Genomic DNA, 23,578 nt, shown 5'->3' on the forward strand with positions numbered 1-23,578 from the left:
CTCTGTTTGGATAACTGTGCAGGGAGGTGCATGGTGTCACAACAAAGCTCCAGGAACTTCAGGGATCACTTCCTGACACTTCAGAACACGTCGTTCAGGCACGGGCCGGGATCTGGGTTTGATTCCAGGCTTTGATGTTACGGCAGGGAAGCCACTGAACCCACTCCTGCCTTTTTTTCCCTGTTGGTATAATGGGAACAGCATGCAGGAATATCCTGGGAGACTCATTTCATTAATGTCCCGAGATAATCAGTGTCCTGAGATAAGCAGCTGGGTGTCAGCAGAGGAAGAAGAACCCCTCCTCTTGCTCATTTTGCTGCAATCTTTCACTGGGCACATGAAAGGGATAATTTGACTCCCAGGATTGCTGCAGGGAGATGAGGGATTTCTCCTCATAATCTCCTCACTCTCACCTCATCAGAATTAGGGAGTTGTCAGACCAAATCAGCGGGTGGAACAACTGCAGAGGGATCCTGCCTGGTCAGACATGTCAGGTTGTTTTGTCCATCAGCGTGGAATCCATTAACAACTTCAAATCCACGAGGCAGGATTCTCCAGGAAGGTTTTTTATCCTGGTTCAATGGCAGAAAAGGGTCTGTGTGTGTGTGTGTGTGTGTTTAATTTTTTAAAATATTATATTTGGCTTTCAAAAGACCCCAAACCTGTGACTTTATAGCTGCAGAAATCAGAAGGGCAAGAGATGACGTTCCATGTGGAATTACTAAATCGCTGGATCTGACAGAAATCTTCCATTTTTCCTGTTTTAGAAGGATGGTGGGAGCTCTCAGGGCTGTAGCACTTCCCTTTAGGGAATTTTGTGCAGTATTTATATATCGAACAACAATTCCCGGGGTGAAAAATGGAAGAATCCTGGAATCATGGAATTGGTTCAGTTGGAAAAGCCCTCTGAGATCGTCAAGTCCAACCTTTAACCCAGCACCTCTGTGTTCACCATTAAACCTTGTCCCCAAGTGCCACATCCACAGGTTTTTCGAGCAATTCCAGGGATGGTGATTCCTGATTCCCTTGGAAAGAAACCAGAGATTGTTGTAATTAAGAGACTGTCGTGGAAATAAAATTCAGTAGTGCTGAATTTTCATGGAAAATAAATTCAGTAGTGCTTCCTTTCAGAGCTCTGGATATTGTTTAAGAAATGGGTTTAAGAAAACACTTTATAATGAAGTAAAAAAGCCAAATAAACCCTTTCTTTGCAAGTCTAAGGTAGCTGAAATAATACTTACAACAGCCATAAAACCCTGTGTGTGCACTAAGAGCAGTTCAGGAGACCTGGCCCAAGATTTTAGTGTGATTGCCAAAAATTAGGATTGGTTCAAACATTGCAACTCTTGTGATGATTTTCTTGTTCCGTTTGTGCTTCCCCTGCAGCTCTGGGTTGTGTCAGGGCCCAACAATGAAACTCTCAGACAGTGCAGCCTAAATTTCCAGTGCAGTCAGAAACCAGAGCCTTCAGTGACACTCCTTTGGATTTTGGGGTGCTCGTCTGAACTAAAATGTCAAATTCATTAAATTTTATACATTTCTGCTTTGAATTTCAATTAGAATTTATTGTATTATGATATTTTCAGAGCTGCTAGTGAAATACTCCCCTGCCAGTCATTTGATACTCAAGCACTGAAGTAAATCCTAAAGATTTAGGAAAGATTTTGGAGACAATACAGGGAAAATCACGCTCACATGCACCCATCAGTAAAGCAGGGAGGGAGGAAGGAGCTCTGAGCAGTCCCTGAGCTGGAGTGTCCGAACTTGGATTCCTGTCCTTGCCTCTCCAAGCCCAAACAATGTCCTTCCCCTGCTTTGTCTCGGTTTCCCGCTCACAAAAGGGTGATAACAGCAGTTCCCCGGGGGAAGGAGTGTGTTAATTCACCACCACATTTATTCCCATGTCGAAAGAGGCACCAGATAATAAAAAGTCACAGCGTTTTGATGTGTGGAAAAGTTTGGGGTGGGATTTTTGTCTCACTTCGCCCTGTTCCTTCCACAGCAGCGAAGTCTGGAGGTGAAAGGGGTCATAAAAATCCATGTTTTGAAAGCTTGGTATTTACAGGTCGTTAAAGAAAACGCTGATGTGGCTTCACTTAGCAGGGCAGGGGTGTTGGACTGATTTAATGGATTAAAAAAAGAGATCCCAGCCCTGGCAGAACCCAGGCCTGGCTAGCAGGGGATTTATAGAGCAGCCCCCTGGAGGGGTTCTGTACCACTGAGGGCATTCAGGAAGGGCAGGTTTGATTAAATGAGGCAGAGTTCTTCTCCCTCCAGCCCTCATTGCTTCCTGCCATGCCAGGACTAATGGGAAGCAGATGAGCTGGGATAAAGAGATGTTATCATTAAAATGTATGATCAGGGCAGTGAAGTTGTGAGGGGACTGCAACATCTTCCCTATGGATCCCGGCTGAGAGAGCTGGAGCTGTTCGTCCTGGACAAGAGAAGGTTGTGTGGAAGTCTCACAGCACCTCCCAGGATCTGAAGGGGCAACAGGGAAGCTGGAGAGGGACTTTGGAGTGCCAGGACAAGGGGGAATGTATTCAAACTGAAAGAGGGGCAATTTAGGTTGGATATACAGAAGAGATTGTTCCCTGCGAGGATGGGCAGGCCCTGGCACAGGGGGTCCAGAGAAGCTGTGGCTGCCCCATCCCTGGAAGAGTCCAGGGACAGTTGGAGAGGGCTTGGAACAACCTGGGATAGCGGAAGGTGTCGCTGCCCATGGCAGGGGGCGAGATGAGATGGGCTTCATGTCCCTCCCACCCAAACCATTCTGTGATTCCATGATTATCCTTCCTGAAAGCTCCCCAAAACTTTGAGCAGAGGTAGCACATCCCCTCAGATTTGTGTGGAGCAACTTCTTGAGAGATCCACCAGGATGGGCTTCATCCAAAGGGAAAGGTGGTGATGTTCCACTGCTCTCCCCCTTCTTGCTCTAGGGAAGGGAGACCCCAGGGCTGCAGCAGGCGGGACGGGACGGGGCGGAGGAGGGAGGCTGGTGAATCCCGTGGCGAATCCCTGCCGTTTTCCTGTTAATTTCATATCGCTTTTGTTGTTGGTTCCTGTTGACGCTTTAGGTGAGGTCTGTCACAAATCCTACACGCAGTTCTCCAACCTGTGCCGCCACAAGCGGATGCACGCGGACTGCCGCACCCAGATCAAGTGCAAGGACTGCGGGCAGATGTTCAGCACTACCTCCTCCCTCAACAAGCACCGGCGCTTCTGCGAGGGCAAGAACCATTACAGCCCCGCCGGCATCTTCGCCCCCGGCCTCCCCCTCACGCCCACCTCCATGATGGACAAATCCAAGCCCTCTCCCAACCTCAACCACGCCAGCCTGGGCTTTAACGAGTATTTCCCATCCCGCCCGCACCCGGGCGGGCTCCCCTTCTCGCCCACACCCCCAGCCTTCCCCGCCCTCACCCCGGGATTCCCGGGGATTTTTCCGCCCTCTCTGTACCCCAGGCCTCCCTTGTTACCACCCACGCAACTGCTCAAAAGTCCCCTCAACCACACTCCGGACGCGAAGCTCCCCAGCCCCCTCGGGAACCCGGCACTCCCGCTGATCTCCGCAGTGAGCAACAGCAACCAGGCCCCTTCAGGGGAGGAGAAATGTGAAAGCAGCCTGGAAAACTCCTACCTGGAGAAGCTAAAAGCCAGGAACAGTGACATGTCCGATGGCAGTGACTTTGAGGATGTCAATACAACCACGGGCACGGATCTGGACACCACGACTGGCACCGGCTCTGACCTGGACAGTGACGCGGAGAGTGACAGGGACAAAACGAAAGACAAGAGCAAACAAATGGAGACCAAGCCAGATTTCGTCAGCAGCTCGGTGTCTGCCAGTTCCACCAACGCCACGAGCGAGATCCCTCTCTTCTATTCTCAGCATTCCTTCTTTCCTCCCCCCGAGGAGCACCTGCTGCCCACCACGGGGGCAGCCAATGACTCAATTAAAGCTATCGCCTCCATCGCAGAGAAGTATTTTGGGCCTGGCTTTATGGGGATGCAGGAGAAAAAGATGGGTTCGCTCCCATATCATTCCATGTTCCCCTTCCAGTTCCTCCCCAATTTCCCCCACTCCCTCTACCCTTTCACGGAGCGGACCCTCAATCACAACTTGCTGGTCAAGGCAGAACCAAAGTCACCCAGGGACCTCCACAAAGTCGGCGGCACAAGCTCGGAGTCCCCCTTCGATCTCACCACGAAGCCAAAAGAGATTAAGCCAATCCTGCCGCCCCCCAAGGTCCTCCCAGCCCCGTCCTCAGGGGAGGAGCAGCCACTGGATCTGAGCATTGGCAACCGCATCCGAGCCAGCCAGAACGGAGGGAGAGAGCCACGGAAAAACCACATTTATGGGGAGAGGAAGCTGATGGCAAGTGAGGTCTTACCTAAGATTTCCCAGTCCCAGCTGCCTCAGCAGCCTTCCCTGCACTACGCTAAGCCATCGCCCTTTTTCATGGACCCCATCTACAGGTATTAACATACCCTGCCTTAAGCCTTTCCCTAACCAGCTCCTTTTCCAGCTGACACCACACCCTGAGGCAGGGGAGGATGCAGGTTGGTTGGGGAGAAAAGTGAACATCTCCTGTAGTTGTTTGTACTTCTCAACACATTGAATCTCCTGAATGGAAAGGGCTGAGTAATTGCAAGGAGCCCTCATAATGTGTGAGGAACACATCCTTGTTTTGATAAAGAAGAAACTTGACCTATTTAAGGACTCTCCCACGAGCCATCGCTAAGATGGCACTTCTGCTGGGGAAATTCCAGAGGTTTGATTCGATAAGAATGCAGAGTTCAGATGCCTTGGAGCCCCGGGCTCCCATGGCTTGGGAATGAGTCAGGAGCCCTGGGAGCCTGGAAATGCAGCTCTCCCACTGACTGACTTGAGGGCCTTTTGTGAGCCGCTTCACCTTTCTTCCTCTCTCCCTCCCTCCCTCCCTCCCTTCCTCCCTCCCTCCCTCCCTCCCTCTCTCCCTTTTCCTTTTCTAATGCCTTTTCTTGGAGTTTTTCTTTCCGAGGAGCTGCTGGTGCAGACCCAACCTGCTGAAATGTGTTACTCTTGGAGTAACAAGTACTGTGTAAACACATGGTAGCATGTTACTACCCAGATCTCTCCCGGATACATTTCTCACAGATTTATCTTTCTTGGGAGATAACAAGGCCTTTCTGGTGTCACTTGAACAGATGGTTCTGAGGAGGGCCTGATGTGTTACGTCAGAATGAGCTGAACATGGAAGGCGTGTGTAGAGCAGGCTGGGTGAAGTTATCCAAATGCCAGCTAAACTTCCAGAAGGAATCAGCTCAGGAGGAGGCGAAAAGGGAAGACTTGGGGCTTTTGCTGCTTGAGAGTTTTTTATAAAACCTGTTTCCAAAGGAACATTATTAAAACTTTGTGGTGAGGGTGACAGTAGATCTGTGTGTTACCCATCCGGCGTTGCCTTTGCATAAGGTGGACGTGGCATGTTTGGTTTTAGCAAAGTCCAGGGAAAAGACATGTCCTGACCTAGTTTGATTTAGACATTGCCACCTCTAAATTAGCCATTACCATGTCTAAATGCTCCACAACATCCACTTGGATATGTGGGCTTGGCCTGGAGGGCTCCTGGATTCAGTTCGTGGAGGTGAACGTTTTGTCCGGTTTGTCCTTGCATTCCTTGTGCTGAATGCGTGGTGATCCTTGCTGTGCCCAGCCTGCTGGAAGGTTGATGGCTGTTCCCCCGCGGGATCTGCTGTGTCCCTGGCCCTGGAAAGCCTCAGAGCCACCGCGGTATGACGGTGCCAGCGCCGGGATGGGCGCTCAAAGAGCTGCGAGCACCACGACAGCGCCGATGTCACCGCCGGCCGCTCTCGCAGGGCTGATAACTGTGGGAAAAAGTGATGTCAGTGTCTGGCCAGGCCAAGGAGCTGTCGGCTGGGATGAGGATTAGTGAGCCCTCAGTGCTGAAAACGAGCGTCTCTCGCTCTGGCAGCTCTCAGGGGTGACGTGCCCGCACAGTGCCATCTGGGATGGGGACACCTCCCAGCCAGGGAGGTGCTGTGCCCTGCCTGGCACCCACCGTGGCCATCTCCCCCTGGAGAAATCAGGCATGGTGTGAGCAGTGTTCGTAAAAAGTACTCCTGGAAAGAAGAAAAAAAAAGAAAAATCACTAAATGGGATAGAAAGGCAAAAGAATCCATGTAGGGTCCTGCCACCTCTGGGCACGTTCAGCGGGAATGCTGAAATAACACAGCTTGGGAAAGGCGCTGCCAATTAAAACAGCGGCCTCGGGAAAACCGTAAAGGCCCAGAAGACAGATGGAAGGGAAGGATGGGGACATCATTTGTTGCATTCCATGGGATGCACATAGTTTTAGTCATGTGTTAAAATAGAAAGTCAGCGGTGGCGTTGCTTGCGAATCAGACTTCTGATGTAATGAGCGAAACAGCCCAGCTTCCAAGTCCCAGCTTGAAAAATATGGAAATATTTTGTTTCTAAACTTCCCTTTATCAGACTCTCTCACATCATTTGGCTCCTCCGTTTTTTTGCTCCCAAAGGCCACTTAAATCCTTGACATTTTCTCCTGGTGATATAATTTAATGCAGCCAGACAGCCTGAAATGGGGGCATTTTTAGCTCGGCCTGTGGGGGTGACGTTCTCAGGCACTGGGCCGAAACGATCGGCTTAATCCTCCGGGCGCTGCGGAATTCGGCTCTGACGGGGACGTTCGGACCTTGTGTTCCCATTCCCGGCGCTGGGAGATGGCAGAGCTGGGGCAGTGCTGTCAATTCACCAGGTTTTACGCATGTGGAGCAGGCAGGGCTCTCCCCAGACGGCTCTGCTGGGATCAGGGATGTTCCCTTGGATGTTTCAGTGCCTCACGGAGAGCAAAGCTGTGCTGGTCAGGGGGGCTCAGGGAGCAACTTTTTACTTTTCTTTGGTTTTTTCTGGCAACTCAGCCCCATAAAAGCACGTCCCTTCCAAAGCCCCTTAATTCTGACTGCATTTCCAATCCAGCTCTTCTCTTTCCCTCTACCCAAGAAGAATTAAATTCAGATTAAGCACAGTTCGCTGGCTGCACTCGGCAGGGCTCTTCTTTAAACTCTTTGGTAATTTGATCCACACACCAATCAGCTGAAATGCAGCTAAAATAATTTGCTCTCAATTTATGCTGGACTAATGTAGTTAAAATCACTCTTACTCTTGGATTTCTACTGGTTTAGCTGGATGGACTCAATTCCAGCTGTTTAAAGATGCAGCTGTGTTTGTTGGAGTTACTTCCACAACACTTTTTTCCCTCAGAGAACATCTCAGTTTGTCTTTTTGGTGGTTCCACACTTGGGTTTCCCTGCAAGTAGAATATTTTGTGGAAGCAAAGCCAGTATTTTCAAAAGTAGGAGCCTCACATTAGGGTCAATTCTGCATCTCAGGTGCTTAAACATGAAATATTTGAATGGGCTGAGGTGATACCAGAACAACTCGGGTTTCTGAGTCGCTTTAGAATTCTCCCACCAGTCCCTCACTTTTTAAACCGTCGTCCACATGGGCTTGCCAAAGAAACTCAATGCAAATTATGTCTCAGCTGCGAGGGAGGAAACAAATATGAAACACCTAATGATTTCAGCACGCTTGGGGCTGCAAAGTCTGGCCCACTGTTAACTCTTCAGATAAACACAAACTCTCAAAGACAATTTTTTTTCCATGCAGGGGCTGCCTGCTGTGGACTCTTGAGCTTCTCCTGCTCAGACAATTTTGCTCTAAATGCAGGGTTTTCCATGACATGTCACAACAGCAGAGGCTTATAAACCACTGCAGCAGAGCAGGAGCAAAATGTTTCCTTAGTCAAAAATACTGCCCCAAGGAGGGGATTTCTGTTTGTGTTGTTTCCAGCACTTTCAGCGGGGTAATTGTGCATCAGAATTTGTAGCGTCCAGAAGAAGGGGGAGGAAGACATTTGTGTGAGCAGGAGAACAACCTTGTGTGTAACTTAAGCATGGTGTGGCTGCGTGGGGCTGCCTGTGAGGTATGTAACCCTCTGTGTTGTTGTCCAGCAGGGTGGAGAAGCGGAAGGTGACAGACCCCGTGGGTGCCCTCAAGGAGAAGTACCTGCGACCCTCCCCGCTGCTTTTTCACCCCCAGGTAACAGCAGTGACATTGTCGTGCCGTGCTGATGGAATGCTGAGGTGGAGCTGGTACACACAGATCCCTGGGATCACTGGGGTCAGACTCTTCCTCATCCAAGGGCTTGATTGGAAACTCCACTATTTTCCTACCAGTTCCTTCCAGACACTTTTAATTCACAGTTGGAGGATGATGGCAGTTGTGCCTTGCTGTTTCTTTTTGCCAGAAAAACAGGGATGAGGTCTGGCAGCTCATAGGATCTGCCAAATGCCTCTTTCACAGAATGCCTGCGTGTTTTTTCCTCTGGGAACACCTGGGGGGGTCATCTAAAGCGGTACAAACTAGAGAAGGACTGCGCAGCCCCCAGGCAGCAGCATTTTCTACCTGCCTGAAGCTCTCTTCCATCCCGAGGAGTGCGGGGAAGTGGCGGGCAGTGGGTTCAGCCGTGCTGCTCCAAAGGCGTGTGACAGCCTCCAGCTATCCCCGTCCCTCCTGCTGTGCCCAGGCTGGGATCCCAGCCCCGTGGTCCTCATTGTGCTCTCCTTTATATTCACAGGCATTGTTCTCCCCTGATAATGTTTCCCACCTTAGATAAATAACTCGCAGGTTTGTGAAAGCTGGGTCCTGGTTGCGTTCACAGCTAAACTTAGTTCCCTCATTGTTTCGCACCAACCTCAGAGTTTGGTTAATAACTTCCCCCGATTTTTCCTTCATCCAGGCTGGATAATGGTGACAGGCTGGCCAGGAACATCCTGTGTTTGTGTGAGTTAGAATAGTGGGGATATCTGCCTGTAAAGAATCTGATAGCAGGGAGGAGCGTGGCAAAGCAACCCAAGGAGATGATGAGAAACGTCCAGACCCCGAGCAGGAGCAAGCTCTGGGTGGAAGGTTGTTAACATTGTTCCCGAAATCCTGACCACGTCCTCTTCCCATGGCAGTGAAAAGATCTGGAAGGTCTGGTTATCTCTAACAGCTTATCACGCAGAATAGCCTCAAATTTACAATCACTCCAGCCCAAAGCTTCCTGATAACTGATTTTTAATAGGGCGAGCGCTGTGCTCAGATCACTCGATCTGGAGAGGCGCCGTTCCCATGCTGCAGTCAGTCAGGTGTTCCAGGCACAGCAAAGGAACACGGGGCATTTGTTCCAGAGTATGGGAGGTTTGGAACACCAGATCCCTTTCCAGTATTATCACAGAATCACGGAATATCCTGAGCTGGAAGGATCATCCAGTCCAACCTGTGCCCTGCACAGGGCACCCCAACAATCCCACCCTGTGTCTGAGAGCTCTGACAGCCTTGGGGCCGTGACAATTCTCTGGACCCAGCATTCCTAAGAATTCTGGATCCTGGATCTTTTCCTAAGAAATCACATCTCCAGGGCTCCTGCTTCTGCTTTCTTCATTAGGACCAACGTTCCCGTGCCTGGTCAGTCAGAGTCACGTTCTACTCGGGCTTGTCTCACTCTAAACGCGAGTCTGGTCTCGGCCTTTTCCTCTGTGACTAATCCCCTGCTCTCTTGGAGTGCCCTCACTGGGATGTGATGAAGCCAGAAGATGTGATAAAAGCGTTCAGGAGATGTTTCCTCTCCCAAAAACGAATCTCAGGCAGCTCTTATTTCTTAGCCAGTCGTTGGCAGAAGTTCCTGTGCTCTCTGGGAGTTTTCCTACACTGTCTATTCCAAATGAAACTCTGGACAACATAAATAACCGGTGTAACTTTTTGATAACTTAATGGAAAGCCTTTCCTCACCTGTTACGTTTCCTTTCTTCCCCCTTTCTGTTTTACAGGCAGTTGTTCCCTAAATAGCAAAGTGCCTTTGCCACTGGAGAGTCCGTGGCCAGTGTTTAGAATTTTAAAACCAGCCTACGGCTCTCAAGCCAGCAAATATCTCTGACTAAGTGCCTAAAGAACAGGGCACAACAAAGGAGAGCTCCAGGTACCTGGGCGAAGGGCTGAGAGCACGGCTCTGAAAGGTCCGGAGAGCTTTTTAACGTGATGGTTTTGTTGCATGACTGGCAGCTGGGGCAGAGCTGGTGCTGTAAATGATAAAGTAACCTTTTCAAGTGGCTGGTGCTAAGTATTACTTACTATTTATCATGGGCTGGGAGCCTCCAGCTAAGGGGCTGTGGATCTATTATTGGGAAATGGGGGTTACTGCTCCTCTCTTTCACAGCTTATGAATGGTTGTCAGCCCTCCACAATGTCTTCGGGGGTGATTAAGACAACTTTTTTTCATTGCTGTGTATTTTTAAACAATATCTTGGCTCTCTCCCCCCTCTGCCTCCCCCTCTAAAGCCCAGTTTAATAAAGTGTAAACGTGCAAAAGGTCAGCCCTTCCTGTACAATCAAGCATCTCGGGGTGATGTATGGCTTCCTCCTGCCTTCCGCTCCTCGCTGCCGCCCCGGCTGCTCCCGCCTGTCCCGGTGATGTCAGTGCAGCCAGGAGGCAGCTTTATTGCTGCCTTGTTTGCTTTATCCCTCTTTTCTGCCCCTGCTATCTCGAAAATGCTCTCAGGAGTGCATGAAGCTGGATGTCGGAGATGTCGGCAGCGTCCTCCGAGCTGCGTTGCTCTCTTGGACTTGGATTTCCTGTTGCGCTGTAATGAAAGTAAAAGTGCTGTAAAAGTGGATTTTTATGCACTTCCATTTTTACTTTTTTTTTTTTTTTTGCACATAGTCCAGCTTCAGTTTTTCCTTCTTTTGCTTTCCCCTGCTCCTGTATCTCCAGGTTGTTCCCTTTCTCCCTCTTTCTGGTGTGGTGTTCAGTCTCGTGTCTGTGAGAACGTGGCCAAGTCATACAAACTAAATCTGATAAAGCATCCAGGGATGTTCTGCTTGGTGTCCCATCTCCAGGCCTGCCTGCCAGCTGCTCCCATCCCAACGGGATGTGTAGGTGTTGCTCCTCCTGACCGTAACTCACCCAGCCACCGCTCACATCCAGGGGTTTGGCTGGAGCTCCCTTTTACTCCAGGAAGCTCAGCCATCTCCCACCCATCCTTCCACCACCTTTAGGAGCTGCTGAACCTTCCCTACCCATAATTAAAGTGTTGGCCTCTTCACCAGGCAAGCTCCCTGTGGAGACTGATCCCAGCTCCTCCTCTTCACCCCTTCAGCCTCAGCTTCTCCTCAGCTCCCCGAGCAGCCATCACACATCCGTCTCACTCCACTTTGGCCAGGATTCTTCTGCTTTGGGCCCAAAAACTTTCTGTCCTCCCTATCCTGGGGTTGTGTCCCTGCCTGCCCACCCACCCCTCGCTGGCCTGTCCCTCCGAGCCCCCAGGATGCTGTAGGAGCCGTCAGACCTCTCTGCTTCCCAAGACTTTGGTTTGGGTTTGCACAGTGAGTTCTACCTCAGGCATCTGACCATGGTATTTGGTTTCAGTGTTATCCCAGGAAAAACGGATGTCTCAGGTGTATTCTGAGATTAGTTTTGATCTGAAGTGCTGAAAGCGAGCACAGGCACGCTGCAGAAAGTGAACAAGTGCTAGTTTCTGGGACCTAAATGCCTAGCTTTGCCAGCTGTGCCTTTCCTGCTTTCTGCAGGACCAATACACTACTCCTGCCTTTCCTGGCTGGATTCAGTGGCTCCATTTCCCACTGTGCCTCCAAATTCCAAGAGAGCAGACACCAGCAGGAGCCTTTGCCCAACCAAAACTGGTGTTCCTGCATCAGATCCTGCCCTTCCCGGGAATTTTACCGACGGGAGCTCTCTCCTTGTCCTTGCAGATGTCGGCCATCGAGACGATGACGGAGAAACTGGAGAGCTTTGCAGCCATGAAGGCCGACTCTGGCTCGTCCCTGCAGCCCCTTCCCCACCACCCCTTCAACTTCCGATCGCCGCCGCCCACGCTCTCCGACCCCATCCTGCGCAAGGGCAAGGAGCGCTACACCTGCAGGTGAGCCGGGCATCCCACGGCATCCACAGCGGTGTGGAAACACCCCAGGATGTGGAAACACCCTGGGATGTGCCACCCCAGCTGGGCAGCTGTGCTGGGCACCAGCACGGAGCGGGGCAGCTCCACGCCGACGTCTCTGCCAGGAGGGAAAACAAGAGGCGGCAGAATGAGAGCAGAGCTGGGATGACTAATTCCCTCAGAAACAGTTTGTTTTGTCTGGTAGGAAATCAGCATCTTCTGTTTGCTTTGTAATTTTTAATAACCTTGGGAGCGGATCTGGAGATTCTCAAGCAAACCCAACTCCCCAGGCCAAGTCTCTGGTGTTCCCAATGGCAGTCCCGGCTGTATCCAACCTCAGCTATGGAAAAATGATTGAATTTTAAAAAACAGCATGCAGGAAACAACTTTTTCAAACCCAGTTCTATCCACAGAAGTCCTCACGTACCCATCACTGCTCCAAATTGGAGCAGATCACGGGTATTTAATAATAAACCTCTGTCTGCTGTCGCAATTTTACCTCGAGGTTCTCATGCTGGCTCCTGCTGAGGAGATTTTTTTGGGTGCAGAAAGTGGGTACAAACCTTGGTTGACGTGTCTTCTATGTTCAACTTTGCCACAAAAGCTGCAGGCTCAGATTTCAGTTGAGTATTTAGAAATTTGAGGTTTCTACTTACAACAGGGACTAAACTTAAATTTTAGATGCACACTCACAAGTTACCATTTGGATTTCCACTGCTGGGGAACACTCACATTAACTGTTCATCCTCAGGACAGCTGAAGGTCCCTGAAATTAAGGAAGTCTGTCATAGCTTCCTCCTACAATAGGTTTCATAGTCACAGAGCGCAGCCCCTCATCCCTGGTAATTTTTTTCCCAATTAGTGTTTTTATTTATACCTTTTTGATTTTACTGTGAACCAGATTTATTGTGGAACAGAGTTCCTTCCTTTATTAATTTCCTGTGGCTGTGTTTGCCTGCTCTAAGCAGCCTGCCAGCCTCCTAACCCCCACCACGGTGCTGCAGCCTTTATCCAGAGGAAAATTCTGTGAATTCCAAGGATGAAAGAGCAGATTCCGTATGATGACCACATCAACAGGGCTATAAAGGAGATGCAGAAACATCTCAAGTGCCCATCTGACCAGGCAGTGATTAAACCCTCTGTACCCTGATGCAGGAATGCTGTAGCTAAACCATGTCCTCAAGTGCCGTGTCCACACTTGCCTTGAACACTTCCAGGGATAGTGGCTGCACTGCCTCCCTGGGCATCCCATTCCAACATCTGACAAGCCTTTCTATGAAAAAAAATTCCAAATATCCAATCTAAACCTCCTCCAGTGCAACTTGAGGCCGTTTCCTCTTGTCCTGTCCCTCATTCCCTGGGAGCAGAGCCCGACCCCACCTGGCTGCACGCTCCTGTCAGGGAGTTGTAGGAGTGAGAAGGTCCTCTCTGAGTTTCCTTTTCCCCAGGCTGAGCCCTCCCAGCTCCCTCAGCTGCTCCTGGAGCTCTGATGCCAGCACAGTGACCCCTGTAACCCTGGGGTGGCAGATTCGTCCTCCCCGTTGTCCCCCTCGGCTGCGAGCGCACGAAGGGGTTTTGGGAGCAGTGTCAGGAGGTGCTGTGGCATCCCTGGGCTCTCCTGATGGTTTCCTCTGGCTTTCCCTGTCCAGGTACTGTGGCAAGATCTTCCCACGCTCAGCCAACCTGACGAGGCATCTGCGGACACACACTGGAGAGCAGCCTTACAGGTGATGTTGTCCCCCATAAAAAACCCTTTCCCAAACACTCCTCACTCACCACTCCGGTATTTTTCCTCCCCCCACCTCCATAAGCTGTGCCAGCAGAATTCCACAGGCCTGGAGCATTACACAGAGTGATTCATAGGGTTGTATATTATGTGTACCAGCCAAAAATAATCAGGCTTGGCAGCTCGAAGATAGACACTTAACTTATATTTAGATGTATGCTGGCAAATGAGGGCTCTGATTTGCAGTGTTGTTTCACACTCACGTTCACCATTCATCTCAAGGACAGCTGAAGGTGCTGAATGGCTCTGAAATTCGGGCTGGTTTGAAGGGCTTGCCAGGACCTTCACTGCTGGGGCTAGCTGGGTTTTTTTTCCTTTTCTTAATGAGCATCAGAGGTGCCTGGAGTAAGGGATCAAAACCACAAAGGCAAGAAAAACCCTGTCAATTTACCTGCCTTCAAACTGAATTTTGGTAGTTCCTGAGCTTAAATCAGGGAGTTTAAAAGGAGGTCTGGGAGTGGGGGGATTCACAGAGTCTCACACGTTTGTGAGTGTTTAAGGTAGGAGGCTGAGCTGTTTTCTGTCACTTGGGGACAAGGTGATGTGATTTTGATGCTTCAGTGTGCACAGGGACAATGTCCCAGCCCAGTGGGTTCTGTGGCTCCTGTCCAAGTCAGGGTTTAAACCTGAATAAAACTCACAACAAAATGCACATATTATCTGGGCCTAGGTGTATAAATAACTATTTCTCATGGAAATCCTTCCCCTTAGAATTTTCTCCCAGTGCTTTACAAACAGTTTAAAAAACTTGGGCAAAAAATGCCCTTTTTTTTTGTTAGAATGAGGTCCAGAAATGAGCAAACCTGAAGGAATGGTGAATCGAGAGCTCGCTGCAAGTCCAGCATTGTGTTTGCCATGACGTGAGCGAGTGTTTTGCAGGTTGTCAAACAATGGCAACAATTCCGTTTCTCTTTGGGTAGCTGACATTGCAGCGTTTCATCCACAGCCATAAGTTCACAACAAAGCAAATGGAGCAGTTATGAAATAAAGAGGAACACAAATTTATGAGCAGCAAAAGGCCGTGTGGTCAAATACATCGCATTTTTATGCTCAGTTTAACCTAAGAATTGACTCTCCCACATTGTAATCCCTGCTACACTGAGAATCACGGTTATTTTCCTACCAGAATTTTAAGTGTAGACATTAGGTAAATTCAAAATACACCACCCCACCACCCCTCAAAAAAAGCAGACATATATTTTGGATCCATTCCCTGCTGTGATGTTTGGGGTTGAGTTATTTGAGATGCCTGAACGGGCCCTGCGTGTTCCCTGTCCACGGAAACGCTCGCTCCCGATTATTCTGAGATTGTTCCTTCGGTTTTTCTTCCAAAAAAGGAGACTTGCAACTTAACAAAGGTTAGGAAAATAAAGATTTATTTGATCTGGTCTTCTCCCAGCAAATAGCCTGTGTGGGTTTTTTAGAGGTCTGACTCCTGGACAATGTTGCATTCTAACAGCACCCCGGAGAGCCGGGGCTGCGTTTACAGACGAGCTTTAATTATCATTGATTTGCTTTTCCTCTCAGAGAACTGAGATTTGCAGCTTTGGCAGCCAGGCTTGTTTTGAAAGCTTGGTTTTTAAGTGCTGACTTTAAGAGTCAGACTTTACCTGACTACTTGCAGGTAAAAGGAGGTTGATGACTTCTCCGTGTTTTATTGTTGTCTCCTTTGCATCTTTGCTTTTGATTGTTCAATTTTTTTTTTTTTTTACCCTGTCACTATATAAAAATATTTCTATATATAATAATTCAAATATTAATCCAAATATTAATTTAAATGTTCTTAAAGACAACAGGCCAGAAAATAAGGTGTTTTGGGTTTGATTCCTGATTGCCTTTGATCAAGTGACGGGTTTTTTGGAGTTTTTTGGGGGCAGTTAGGAAGTCACTCAAACTTCTTACATGTCTAATTACGTATAAAGTAGGAATTAATAGCACATGAGCAATAAAGGAGGCAGATTCTTTTTATAAAGGGAAATTGCAACGTGTTTTCTGAGGAGTGAGCAATACCGGTAATGCACTTCCTAAAAATCAAGTGAAACACTCCGAGACCCTGTGCCCTACAGCGAAATTCAACAAGTTTCTTCTCCCTCTTTTATTTTTTCTGCACCAAACCTGAAATTCAGCGCTATGTATTTCAGAACTCAGTGATAAAAAGGCCCTTGGAGGCCTCGTGTCCTGTTGCCTGCATTAAGCTGGAACTCACAACCACACCTGACATCTCCTAAGATTGCACACAGTTCGATAAATATTGAAGATATTTCTCATTTTCTGGTTTTCAAAACGCAGCCTGAGCCCCTCCCTGCTATAAATGCACTCGAGGCTGAGGAGTCGCTCGGAGGGGGAGTTGCTCTCCACGTGCTCTGTGGGTTTTTTCCTGCAATTCTTCCTCTCCAGCTCACACTGATCGGTGCAAAACTTTGGGAGAGGGACTCAGGAACTCCTCCCCACACTCCCGGGGTCTGCTCCCTGCTTTCTCCCGTGTTGTCCCAGGTACCGGAGCTCCTCCAGCTCCCAGGATTTCCTGTCATTCCCCAGCGCTCCCCAGCTGCAGCCCTGACTCCTTCCTTGCTGTCACTCCCTCCCACGTTGGATGTTTGCAGCCCTTTAAGCTGATAAGGGAGAAGCTTTGTGGGGCTGTTTGCAAAGCAAACACCGCTGCCTTTGAGTTTTATTCTTCTCCTCCCTCCGCGTTCACCCCTCTCCCTGAATTTAAGCTGGTTCCGCTGCCATTTATTTAGATTAAAACCAGCAGAGCTCCCAGCACCGACCCCTCTGGGACCACAAATAACGCCGGACATCTCCCTCATCCCTTTGCTCCCAGGCATTCGCTGCTCCTTCCCAGTGCCCCTCTGGTTCCTATTTTTTTAACAAGCTCTTGATCCCTCCCCATTCCCGACCCTGCATCCACATAGCTCATGGTTAAGGCGAGGACTTGTCACGGGGAGCTTTTCAAAGGATTCCTGAACATCTAAATAAATGGACACGGAGGAGGCCGGCTCGCTCCTGCCTTGGGCTGCCTTTAAATGGCTGGAGCTGCTCCTGGGGGTGATGGCAGGGACAGCCAGGCTGGGGAGCTGGGTTAGCCCGGTGCCCACTGTGCCAGGTATCCCCTGTGCCAGGTATCCCCTGTGCCAGGCACTGGGACACATGAAAAAAGCATTATTTTAGGAGCTGGTGAGGACAGGCAGGGAGAGAAAAGCCCTGGCATCAGCAGGGATGAGGAGGGGGCTCCTCATTTAAACTGGACAAAACCCCTCATGAAAATCCCATGGAATAGCAGGAATTTGGGGATATTGGCAGGTTTGGACATTGCAGTTTGCTGGAGTGCTGAACAGGAATCTGAGAGAGGATTCCTTGGTGCTGGAAATCCGTGTTGAACTCTCCTTATAGAAACTGTGCTTGTCCTTGCTGATGTTCAAATAACATCTTGTTTTCTGGATTTATTTGGGGTTTTTTGAAAAAAAAAAAAAAAAAGAAAAGGAAAGACTTCAGAAGTCTGGAAAAGCTGTGGTTTGAAAAGAGGTTTTGCTTTGTCCCTTGCTTAATCCTAATAAAGGTGCATTATTTGAAATATCTTTATTCTTGTTGGAGATTAAGCAGTAGGAGATTTGGAGGTGGACATGGAATCCATAAACGTTCAGGGAGGGAGAGTGTTTCATAAATGTATCCCCGCTTTTTCCAAAAATAATATCCATTTATTTTTAGAGACCGAATAAAAATCACAGCTGGAGCACATCTGGAAATGGGGTCTGTGTGTTTCACAGGGGGGATCTTTCACACTGCAGTTGAACCTGTTGTGTCTGTAGGGAAGAATCCCCTGTCCTCTGTGTCCAGGGAAATCCAGTTCCATCCTTGAGTGAGGCAGGCACGGGGTGAGTCTGTGCACACCAGCAGCTGCCTCCAGGTACTCCCAAAACCTGCGTGGATGCCCCTCCATGTCTCGGAGTGCTGGAGAGGCCCTGGAAGTCTCCAAGGCCAGCCTGGACAGGGCTTGGAGCAGCCTGGGAGGGTGGAAGGTGTCCCTGCCCACGGCAGGGTGTGGCACTGGCCGGGCTTCAAGGTCCCAAAACCATTCTGGAATTCCAGGATTCCCATGGAGGAGCAGCTCAGCTCCGCGGGGCAGATGTCGCTGGGGGTTAGAGGAGCTCAGAGCAGCCCTGCTGGAGCGGATTTGTTCTGGAATTACAAGGGCTTGGGAAGAGTTTGTATCTTGTGAGTGCCCAGGGTTTGTGGAGCTCTGCAGCGGAGACAGATTCTGCTGCTCGTGGGTTTTGGAAGCGGAGCCGTGGGGGAGCAGCTTTGCTGAGGTACGAGTGACGTGCTTGAAGGGAGATGTAAGGAGGGATCCGGCGGGTTCGGGCAGGAATGAGGTTTTCAGGAGTTTTAGACCCAAACTCTCCACCGCAGCTCGGAGCTGCCACCTTCAGTCCACCGGCAGCTCCCGCTCTGCGCTGGGCTGAGCCCGCCCGGCACCACCCTCAGCAATCCCAATTTATTTGGGGGCAATCTAAACCCAAAATGGGGGTGATGGCTTTGAACAACCCCCCCCAGCCCATCTGCCGTGGGTCCTGAGGAGATTTAGCTGAGACAGGGAATATTTCTTCACTCAGCAGCTCCCCTGAACATCCTGGCTTGGCTCCTTGCGTTCCAGCTTTTCATCATAAACCAGATATTCGCTCCTAGGAGTAAATCCTATCCTGCTTGGAAAGGATGGTGGATTTCTTGGGAGCTGTTTTGCTACAAGAATAGCCATAATTACCTTTAAAGCCACGCTGCACTCCCTGCATCTCCAGTACCACAAGGAATTTCGCAAATAAAGCTGGAATTTTCTGTGTGTCCAGCTAACTGTCATGCAGGGATTTGCCAGTTAATAACTACTTTATACACTTCACCTCCCTTCTTTCTTCTTCTCCCTTCCCTGTCCTCCCTTCACAGCCATATTTCACCTGATTCCCCACAAAAAAAAAGTGGAAGGAATAAATCCACCTTTCTCATTCCTACATCCATGCGTGGAAAAGTAATTATTTCGTTTCAAACTCTTATTTGTTTGGACGACTCGCTTCCTAATTAATCTCAATCCTTTCTTTGTGCTCCTTGAGTAACAACAATATCAGATTTGTCTGGGATGATTAATGCTTTGTGCTTCCCTCAGCTGAGTCAAGATTTATAGACCAACATTTCCTGGGGTATCGATAGTTAAATTTTTCTCTCCTTTTTTGCAGTTTGGGTTGGTTTTTTTCCCCCTGACATTTTACTCTTTGGCATTTTCAGGTGTAAATACTGTGACAGGTCATTCAGCATTTCCTCCAACCTGCAGCGGCACGTCCGGAACATCCACAACAAGGAGAAGCCATTCAAGTGCCACCTGTGCAACAGGTGCTTCGGGCAGCAGACCAACCTCGACAGGCACCTGAAGAAGCACGAGCACGAGAACGTTCCAGGTGGGGAAAGGCTCTGTGGCTCTGCTGGGGATCACTGGAGAGAGGAGACTCCGTGGTCTGCGCTCTCTGGCCCTTGGGAAGCCTCGCTGTGATGCCATGAAGATTTTTTGCCTTTTCTTTTATACCCCTGTTATACCTTTTTACAACTTCTGTATTCCTAGTTGTTTTTCCCTACATTCTTGGACTTGTTTGTCAAGCTGAGAGACTCAGCATTTTAGAGGCTTCGTAGCCAGGGATCAGTGTGCCCCAGAGCCCAAGGTCCTCTCCAGAACACATCCTGTAAACCAAGATAGAACCATCCAGGGGAAGGCTCCTTGGGGAGGGGGGCTCACTCGAGCCTCTCACTGGGGAATCTTTGATAGATCTGCTAATTAGTAACACCTATAATGTTATACCCGATCTTTGGGGATACTCAGGCTGGGTGCATCTCGATGCATATGACCTGGACGTGTGCACCTAAGGATCCTTAAAATAAATACCAAGGTAAAATCCCTTTTCCCCTTCTAACCGTGTGTGCCTCTTGATTTTAAGACCAGGAAAAGGCATCAGCTGGAATGCACTGTCCCCTAAGGATGAGTTTGTAGGGTTGTTTGTAGGGTTTTTTTGGAAGTTCCAGAAGATAAATAAGTTTTGTTTTAACATAAAAAATGGAAGGAAGGAATTCCTGTGATGAAGCCAAGTAAGTGATTTTCCAGCATGGGGAAAAATTATTATGGAAAAGGTACAGGCAAACAGCCCTGCAATGGTTCTTAGGTTGCGTGTGTTGTCCATAAGTGCTGAACATCACCTGGATTTCAGTCTGGAGAACACAATCTTCCCTTGGGAGCTTTGCTCCACGACTTTCCTCTTGAGTATTCAGTCATTAATATAAAGTGAGAGGGCTGTTGAGAACCTTCTTCCTTTATGTCCCCTCTTAATCCTGGCCTTGCCAACACCTGATGGAGTCTCCTGTTCTCTGTCCTGTTGTCTCTCCGTGTTCCTGCCCTGCAGTGAGCCAGCACTCCGGAGTCATCACCAACCACCTCGGGACCAGTGCCTCCTCCCCCAACTCGGAATCAGACAACCATGCACTTTTAGACGAAAAAGAGGATTCCTATTTCTCGGAAATCAGAAATTTTATTGCAAATAGCGAGATGAATCAAGCGTCAGCTTTAGCAGATAAAAGGTAGGCAAGAAAATGAAATTATCTGCTGGTAAGACAGGCATGAACAGCAGAATAATAGGAGAGGGAATTCAGGCTGGCTGGTAGAAGCTTCTTCCTTCTGGCTGCTTGAAGGGAAATAGTTAGAGGACAGAGCCTGGAGAAGGAGGAAGGCTGCTTGTCCCACAGATGTTAAATTTAAAGAGAAGAAAAAGCAGCATTTAAATCCAGACTGCACAAATCCGTAGTTCAAAAAGCCTTGGGGCTGGTGTATTCTCAACAGGCTTATTGGCCCTTAGGAACAGTGATTTTTAAATGCTTGCAGCACGCTGGTTTTCTTCTTGTTAGATTTTAAATAACATATATGTGTACATAAATGTGTTTTGTGTTCATGTCTACGTAGGACATTACCAAAGTCTGGCATTCCAGTGGGAATACATCACTTAAACATTTGCCATCTTTTTTTCTTTCCTTTTCTTTCTTCTTCTTCTTCTCCTCCCTCCCCTTCAACCAAATATTTCAGGCCAGAAATCCAGGATATTGACGGCAATTCCCAGTGCCACGGACTGGCAAACGAGAAAACAGAAGATGTGGATGATGAGGACGAAGAACTGGAAGAGGAAGATGACGACAGCCTGACGGGGAAGTCCCAGGACGAGACGGCGTCGCCCACGGCAGAGCCCCGAGGAGCATTCGAGGATGAGGAGGATGAGGAGCCCACGTCTCTCACCATGAGCTTTGACCACACCCGAAGGTGAGGGGGCCGTTCCCCTCGGGGGGCTCAGCCCCCTGCCCGTGTCCGTGGTGCATCATGAGTGCTGTGGGTTTGTTCTCCAAGCCATGCCATGCGTTTGATTCAAACCTTCACTCCAGATTCCATTTCACCACGGTGGGGGACACGAGACAAGTGGACTGCAAGGAGAGTCTGGGGTGATGTCCAAGGCTTGAGGAGTCTGGATCAGGAGAAGAGACACAAAACTCAGAGTTTTCAGGGTACCACAGCTCAGCAGATGTTGTTTTTCTCTCCAAAACTCTGGTCAGGGCAAGGAAGAGGCGTCTGTGCAATGCCTTTGGTGCTGCTCTGGCCCTTGGAGTTGTTGCAAAATATTCTTGGCTTCAAGAATTCTCAGAGCTCTGGTAAAAAGGGGATTCTGCCCCTCGGTCCTGCCCAGGTGAGACCCCACCTGCAGAGCTGCCTCCAGCTCTGGGGTCCCAGCACAGGATGGACCTGGAGCTGCTGGAGAGAGTTCAGAGGAGGCAGCAGGATGATCAGAGGGATGGAGCAGCTCTGCTGGGAGGAAAGGCTGGGAGAGCTGGGATTGTTCAGCCTGGAGAGAGAAGGCTCCAGTGCCTGAAGGGAGCTATAGGAAATACGGAGAGAAAATCTTTCCAAGGGCCTGGAGTGACAGGGCAAGGGGGAGTGGATTTAAACTGAAAGAGGAGAGATTTAGGTTTGATCTTCAGGGGAAATCCTTCCCTGTGAGGGAGGTGAGGCCCTGGCACAGAGAAGCTGTGGCTGCCCCATCCCTGGAAGTGTCCAAGGCCAGGTTGGACAGGACAACCTGGGATAGTGGAAGGTGTCCCTGCCTGTGGCAGGAGGTGGAACAGGACCACTTTAAGGTCCCTTCCAACCCAAACCAGATTCCATGCTTCTATTAGAAGTGAAGGATTTTTCCCCCAAGGTCAAGCCATGTCCAAACACCTTTAAAATGAAAGATTGCTGCACAGAGCCCAGGCTCAGCTCTGGTTTTGCTGCAGTTTGCCCTGGTTTCTGGGAGTATTCACAGCACGAGTCACACAAAACTGAGCAATTCCTTACCCAGAACCTCAGAGAGGATCTCAGACACCTGCTGCTTGTTGCTCTCCACTTCCTTCTCGCTCCTCCCATCCCGTGTTGTCTCCGTGTCCGTCTGTCCGTCCCTTCACGCATGTGGCTCGTGAGCCCCCGTGGGTGGTGCATGCAGGCTCTGGGCCAGACGAGCTAACACAGGTCACCCCTTCCCCTGGTCATTGGTACAGGTGTATTGAGGAGGACGAAGCCGGCCTGTTAGATTTGGAGCAGATGCCGAATTTTGGGAAGGGGCTGGATCTCCGCAAAGCAGCCGAGGAAGCATTTGAAGTTAAAGATGTGTTTAATTCCACCTTAGACTCTGAGACAATAAAACAGACTCTGTACAGGCAGGCTAAAAACCAGGTGGGTATATCCAGAACGTTTTCCTAGCTTGCCGCCAGCGTGTACAGCAGGATCAGGGAGCAGCTGGCCTCCACTAGCCAAGGGTTATTTTCCTCTTCCAGCGGGTTCTTTTCCCCTTCCAGAGGGTTATTCCCCCTTTCCAGCAGGAATTCTAACACACACATGAACGTGTCTTGTTGCAACTAAACTGAAATAGAGGAGGAAGGGAGCGGGCATCACCTTTAGATGGATTTACCTCAGCCTGTGCAGTGAGAACAGGGTTATACAGGAAGAGAGAGGCATCTGTCTGTTTTTATCTGTCCGTATAAATGTTTTTATAACTCCTTATTTATTTATACTTTGGGGTGGCTCTTCTGTCGGTCACCACTGAGGTTTGGTTTGCAGAAACAGCCACAAAGTGCCCTTGGGTTTGGTTAAAACAGGTGTCAAAGATAATAATACTGCCGGGACTTGCAACCCAGCATGTCTGGAGGGCTTCCCTGTTTATCTCCTTGATTCCTAAAAGTAAACCAGAAAATGGAAAAAGAAATCTGTGAGCCAGACCAGTTTAGACCCACCAAAAAAAATCATCCAAATGGCATCTCAGAATTACTGGAGTTCTGAGCAAAATCTGGAGGTTTGGGGCAGGTCTGTGTGTGCTTTCTGCTTTTTCATTCACCAAAATACTCACTCTGGGTTTATGGAGTTGATCTCTTGATCCCCCCATGAGGATTCTCACAAAAGAACTGCTCCATGAAGGTGCCTCAGCAGGCTGGGCTGGAGACAGGACACTCAGCCCCTGGTGGGGATGAGCACAACTCTCACCTCAGAGTCCCCTTCTGACCCTCAAGCAACAGAATTTATCCCCAAATCTATTTCAAATGCCCAGCAGAGCAGTAGCATAGTGCAGCCACCATGCAGAACATGATTTTTGATTTAGCATCACCCAAAACTCAGGAAATTTTTTGTCCTCCTTCAGAGTGGGTGCCAGTAGTGAGGCTGGGGGGGTGCTG

At 49.3% G+C, this 23,578-nt stretch overlaps 1 protein-coding gene across 2 annotated transcripts in view; it reads left to right on the plus strand.

Annotated features, from left to right (window-relative positions):
- PRDM16 (PR/SET domain 16) overlaps window positions 1-23,578 on the plus strand; it is a 287,456-nt gene that overhangs the window by 262,073 nt on the left and 1,805 nt on the right. For both annotated transcript variants that reach the window (XM_082295866.1, XM_082295867.1), the window contains exons 9-16: window positions 3,078-4,479; window positions 8,035-8,122; window positions 11,834-12,003; window positions 13,671-13,748; window positions 19,082-19,251; window positions 20,242-20,416; window positions 20,916-21,146; window positions 22,412-22,586. In XM_082295866.1, coding sequence (XP_082151992.1) covers window positions 3,078-4,479; window positions 8,035-8,122; window positions 11,834-12,003; window positions 13,671-13,748; window positions 19,082-19,251; window positions 20,242-20,416; window positions 20,916-21,146; window positions 22,412-22,586 — 2,489 coding nt within the window. The remainder of the gene's footprint in view (window positions 1-3,077; window positions 4,480-8,034; window positions 8,123-11,833; window positions 12,004-13,670; window positions 13,749-19,081; window positions 19,252-20,241; window positions 20,417-20,915; window positions 21,147-22,411; window positions 22,587-23,578) is intronic.

The sequence above is a fragment of the Coloeus monedula genome (genome assembly GCF_965178545.1).
Source record: "Coloeus monedula genome assembly, chromosome: 22".
Classification (NCBI taxonomy): domain Eukaryota; kingdom Metazoa; phylum Chordata; class Aves; order Passeriformes; family Corvidae; genus Coloeus; species Coloeus monedula.